At 35.1% G+C, this 6,000-nt stretch overlaps 1 protein-coding gene across 6 annotated transcripts; it reads right to left on the minus strand.

Annotated features, from left to right (window-relative positions):
* Positions 1–1,352: 1,352 nt before the first annotated feature.
* LOC110899604 lies at positions 1,353–4,860 on the minus strand. 6 transcript variants are annotated; one of them, XR_004876253.1, is made up of 6 exons: positions 3,938–4,859; positions 3,681–3,811; positions 2,284–2,399; positions 2,149–2,208; positions 1,923–2,079; positions 1,353–1,665 (listed from the first exon to the last, which is right to left on the minus strand). XR_004876253.1 is itself a non-coding variant. In XM_022146489.2 (5 exons), coding segments are annotated over exons 1-5 (309 nt in total). In that variant the 5' UTR covers positions 3,939–4,860; the 3' UTR covers positions 1,353–1,664. The 6 variants fall into 6 exon arrangements, 2 of the variants coding, with proteins under 2 accessions (XP_022002181.1, XP_022002179.1); XM_022146489.2 differs by lacking the exon at positions 1,923–2,079 and having other exon boundaries at positions 3,938–4,860; XR_004876254.1 differs by lacking the exon at positions 3,681–3,811 and having other exon boundaries at positions 1,355–1,665.
* Between the last annotated feature and the right edge of the window lie 1,140 nt (positions 4,861–6,000).

Here is a 6,000-nt window from a genome sequence, read left to right on the forward strand (position 1 = left end):
AAACCTCAACCAGTTTTAAATCGACCTCTTACCTTTCTCTTTCCAAAATCAAATGCAATTACAAATCCCAGGCTTCAATTATAGATCTCAAACACCAATTACAGATCTAGGGCTTCATCATAAGTTCCAAAAATTTCAAGTCTTCACTTACAGATCTAGATCTCAGGCTGGTCACAGCGGTTAGGGTTTCAATCACTGAACAGATCTCCGAAAATTTCACTGAACAAATCACTGAACAAATCGTGTGCTGGTCACAGTGGTTAGGGTTTCCGAGTTCTGGTTGCGTGCTGATATGAATCGGAAGCGTGCTGGTCGCGCGGTGGTGGGGGAAGTGGTGGTGGTTAGGGCGGTTGACGACGCCGAGGAACTCTGTGTCAATGAAAACGATGTCGATGCTTCAAGATGGTGGTTGCTGATGGGGTGGTGGTGTTGTTGGTGGCAGGTGGATGGTGGTGACGACGGTTATGGTGGGAGACGGTGGGAGCAGGTGGTGGTGGTGGTAGGGGAGTTAGAGAGAGATAGAAATGTGATAGGAGAGAAAAATTATGTCTCTATATATGTATAATTAGACAGAGAGAAGAGAGAAAGTGTGTGTGTTTGAGGTTATTAAAGATAAAGGACATACTTTGATATTTTAGACATACATAAAGGACGAACTTTGTAATTTACTCTTTACTTTATGAATCCTAAAGTTTAACTAGATTTTTGTTTAACAAACTCGTTCAACAAAACCCTAAACATCTCATATTGGCATTATCTATTACCACATTAGCGACACAATTATTTATGTTTGTTTTTAAGAATATAACCATTGATTATTTTTTATGTATATGATGCGTTTATATACATGTATAAAGTGTTATAAATTTATACAAGACACGTTTAATATAAATTAGCACAAAAATTGTTTATTAATAGAGTAAATTACGATTTTGGTCCCTGTAGTTATATCAATTTTACCATTTTAGCCTCAAAAGGAATCTTTTAACATCTGAGCCCTCAATGTCTTTTTTTCTAACCATTTTGGCCCTAACACTAACCCCATCCATTTATTTTTAGGGGCCAAAAGGGTTAGAAAAAAAGACGTTGGAGGCCAAAAGGGTTAGAAAAAAAGATGTTGGGGGCTCAGACGTTAAAAACTTCTTTTTTGGGCTAAAAGGGTAAAAGTGATATAACCACAGGGTCCAAAATCGTAATTTAGTTTTATTAATATAATAATATGGGAAGGATCCACTAAAACGTGGGTTTTCCCTAAGACCATGACTAATGCAAAGCATTTAGCTTGCATTTGGCTTATGTGGATTTAGCATTTGATGGGTTTGCATTTGATTGAAATGATTTTGAGGAAGAACTAGAAAAGTAACCCGTCGCGATGCGGCGGGGCTAGAGTTATATCTATGTTAAGCTAGCTGTCATTTAGTTGCATCCATTAGGTTAGATACATCAGCTAGAACCAAGATTTTGTACATTTGTTATGGTTGCTACTTAGGTTACTAACACTAAGTGTGTTAGTTACATAAGTTGCGCAAAATATATTTTTGTTGACAATGTTGCTTGCTACACTTCGGACTGCAGGTTCGTCTTTTTTCCTACTTGGCAGTTGTACGAAAGGTGTCTGACGCCCCTATCATTCCCCGCGTCCCTTGTTTGAAGTATTGCTAGCATCTAGGATGATAAAAAAAGATTATTGACAAAAAGGTGACAAAAGACAAAAATAACATAATTTACTCTACTTATTTATTGCCTAGCTAGTTTAAACAGTTGGAAAATAATTCTACCCTTGTTGGGTTTCAAACCGAGGGACATCTGATTGTGTAAGCACAAATGTGCAACATTTATCAAATAACTAAAATGAGTGTCATATGAAAAATGAATCCAAATAAATAAATCTAAAGGACTATTGGTAGGGTTATTGATCTAACACATCACTATAGAGGCATATGCGTTTCATCAGTTCATCTTCTTCCATATCACGATGCAGCGGGGTGTAAACAGGGAAAAAACTAACAGCATGCGTGAATTGCCACGGAACCAACATATTACATGACAAAAGTGTCTTCCAAGAAGATTGCCGCAACCCTAACCATGAAGTAAAGTTACCATTGCATAGCTAATGAATAAGGAATTCAAGAAGTATATATAACTTACCATTTCACGTGATCTAGGTGCAGATTCTCCAAATATATCATCCTCGTTTGATCTCTCACTCTGTAATATTCATTGAAAAATAATTAGTACACACAGCGAGCCAACTTAAATCTAAATTACAAAATAAAAATGCACCTTTGCGGTACCCTCTCATAGACCGCCAGTAGCAGATGTCCGATGAACACCAGAATAACCATTTTGTGAGCGATATTCTTAGTGTTCTTAATGCACTCATTGAGAACATTGCCAGCCTGCCATTAAAAGACAAAAACCAGCAGACTAATAATTTAAAACCCTCCCTCTTTTGTAATAGAACCACCAAAATCTAATATTTGTGTCATATACACTCGCATTCAAAGTGCGTCATTTAGGAAGTTCAAAACAAATTAAGCATAAAACCTATTTGATCCAGTGACCCGTTACCTAACCTAGCCGACCCACACATTTAATACAATCCCATGCATATTGATTTCCATGCCTAATTATTGAATATAGTGTTGGCCTTGGCCAACGTGTTTTCATTCATATGTGGTTACTAATAAACTAACTTACAAAATTCAAAAATGGGAAAAGAAGCTCTTCTTGGGAAGCACAACATAAATAACGCACTTTGACAAACTCATTGTGACACCAATCCATTTTGACATATTATATTTAGTTTTAAGGTAATATACTGCACAATTCATATCCTATGCCACAATCAAAGGCCCAAAACACTTAAAATGGCTCCGATACAATGCACATGTAACTTTCTGAACACTACAAACACATCAATGAGTATAAGAAAACGGTAGATGCACGGTACCCTTGACCGCGGGAGTGATCTCATTTCCCAAGCTAGCGACCTGACAACGCTGCCTGGCGGTGAATACCCTGCCAACTCGAGGGGAACAAATAGCCTGGCGTTACCAGGTTTCGAACCCGCGACCTCAAGGGCCCTTGGGCCGGTTTTAAACGGGTGTCGGCGGCCACTAAGCCGAGACCCAGTGGTTATCAATGAGTATAAGATCAATCTATATGTTGAAAACCATTCTCTAAATGTAACATTCCAAACAAACATTACAAAACAGAAACAAACTTACTAAAGTCTCGAAAAAAAGGTTGACCATTAAGTAAATCCACCCGATTCACTTTATACATAATATAAATCTTTGAGTTGTGCATTTAAAAAAAATAACTAATAATCTTATATAAGTGAGGTTGAAAGTCTATAACTGACCTCAACCTTGATTCTATACCATTTAAAATAGCTCTTCATAGAGACATGGAGTACAATCTAGTTTTCTTAAATCAAGCAAGATACATCAGGCAAATTGTATAGACATAATGATCTTAATTAGTGTTAGTATGTCAATCTTAAAGCCAGAAGATCATTCAACCTATCATCATTTCATGTTCAAAATTACTTAAAATATGCAAACTATAAAAAGAAATTGGTTTTTTAGCTATCAAAGTGGGGCGAACAAAGAACAGTAACCTAATCTCCACGTAAAGAGAAAAAGACCAAATTAACTAACCGTAGAATGTCATACCATGCCCTGTTGATTCATAGGATGCCATGCATTTGGAGTAAGAAAATACTGCATCCCCTCACTAATACGAACTATAATGACCACAAAATATTGCATCCCCTCACTAATAGCAACTATACTGCATCCCCTCACTAATACCAACAAAATAATCTACTTTGGTATTGAAACACATGTAATCAAAAATCAAATAAAAACTATAATAAATAATAATCTCGATTACACATAAATTGAGACCGGTGAGGGAAACAATAACTTACTGAGGTGACGGCCTGACCGCTTCCGGTGCTGACATCCCAAACGACGCCGTTCCTTGGCGACACGGAGGCGATGAAATTAAACAATTGTTTGTTGTGGATAACTTGGTCGAGTCTTCCAGTATTGCTTTTCTTGTTCAAGGAACAAATCCGCCATTCTTCTATGGCATGTTACTTGAATTCAACATTAAACATACAACTAAACTAATATATTCCATAATTTTAATTCGAACACAACAATAAAAAGCTTCAAATGATACAAAATCAAGAACACCAAAAAGCTTAAAAACAGAAACAAAAACCATGTTTTTTCATCAACGGGAGATGGCGATCAAGTAAAGTAAATATAAATACAAGGATTTCTACTTGGTCTACAACAAATCTTTTGAAGTTTTATTAGTTTTTTTATCATAACTCAAAAGTATTTCTCAATATGGTAGATATAATCTTCAAGATTATTGGAGCCCTCTATAATAATCAAGTAATCAGAACCAGAACACATGTAATCTGAGGATAGAAGGGGACCAAAACAGGGTGGCCGGCTGTAGGTCGTGGCCGGATCGAGGATGGAGGCGGAATGTGTCTGATGAATGCTCTGTGGCTTTTCGTATTTCACTTTAACCCTAACAACACACGTCGACCGGAACCCTAAGCTACCCAACCACTACCGTCACCGTCGGCCTTCCAACGATTGCAACCAACAACCGCTCCGGCTCTTTCCGTCTCTAATACCGACCGTTCTTTCTCTCTCTCAAATTTTTGTTCTCTGTCGCGACGCGTACTTGAGGCGGAGAGGAGGTAAGTCGAATGGCCGGTCGGAGGCAATGGACACGCACCTTCACCATTGCATTTCTCTCTCTAACTTTGTCTCTGTCTAGGGTTTGTGTTGTGTGTTGTGTGTTGTGTGGATAAGATGAACAAAAAGAAGATAAAAACGATATGTGGCTGGAGATGATAACATCATGCATCAACAATTTGTAAGTACAATATTATAAAGCACAAACTATAAACTAAGCATAACGTACAACTTCTAATGCATAGAAATGTTAGAAATTAGAGTATTATATAATGGTGCATTTGGTGGAATGGTGGGCCCCTATGTTTGTTTTGCATTTATTTTATTCTTTTCTTGTTTTAATTTATTTTGATATGTATAAATAAGTTGTACACTATAAACTTTAGTCATCACTATAACATTTTTTTTTTCATTTTAAATATAGTAACTGGACAAAATAACAAAAAAATGCAATGTTTTTATTTTAAAACATAAGTTTATTAATGCTAATTTAATAAAAAAAACAAAAGTTTAAGATACGTATATATTAATGTTCGTGTTTAAAAGTTTAATGTTTTGTTTTTATAACTTTCGATATAAATAATGCGGAAAAAAATGTATATTGATAGAAATAACTTAATTATTAAAAAATACATGTAAAAGTGGTGATGATGTAGAAATATAAGTATTGGTAAAGATGTTTGTAGGCTTAGGGATAAAATTTGTATTTTTAGTATATTTATGGAAATCTAATGTGACAGGGTTGTGAATGTATTTATCACCTTGCATTGGTGATGGTCTAAGTAGTCTAAGATGAATTATGGAAATGACATGTGATATTCCTTATAAGTAGGATAGAAAGACATTTTGGTACTAAAACACAAACTATCACCCTTTTATTTTCTAAAAAATCAACAAAGAAATCTAGTAAACAAATATGGCACAAAAAATCCTGTACAAAAAGTTATAGCACAAAAAAATCTATTACAAAAAATTCATAAAAAATCCAGCATAAAAAAATATAGTACAAAAAATCTAACACAAAAATACTAGCACAAAAAATTCAACACAAAAAATCTAGTATAAAAAATTCAGCACATAAAAATACAGCACAAAAAATGTAACAAAAAAATATAGAACAATAAATCCAACACCAAAATGCAATACGTCATAGATATACAACACATTTTTTTTTGGGTTTTATAGTTGGTCATATTTTATATAGCAATAGGGCAATCAAATTAAAGATAAAAAATGCTCGATTTTATGGTGAATTAAAAAAATAATGTCG

Source organism: Helianthus annuus, chromosome 13 (assembly GCF_002127325.2).
Source record: "Helianthus annuus cultivar XRQ/B chromosome 13, HanXRQr2.0-SUNRISE, whole genome shotgun sequence".
Lineage (NCBI taxonomy): Eukaryota > Viridiplantae > Streptophyta > Magnoliopsida > Asterales > Asteraceae > Helianthus > Helianthus annuus.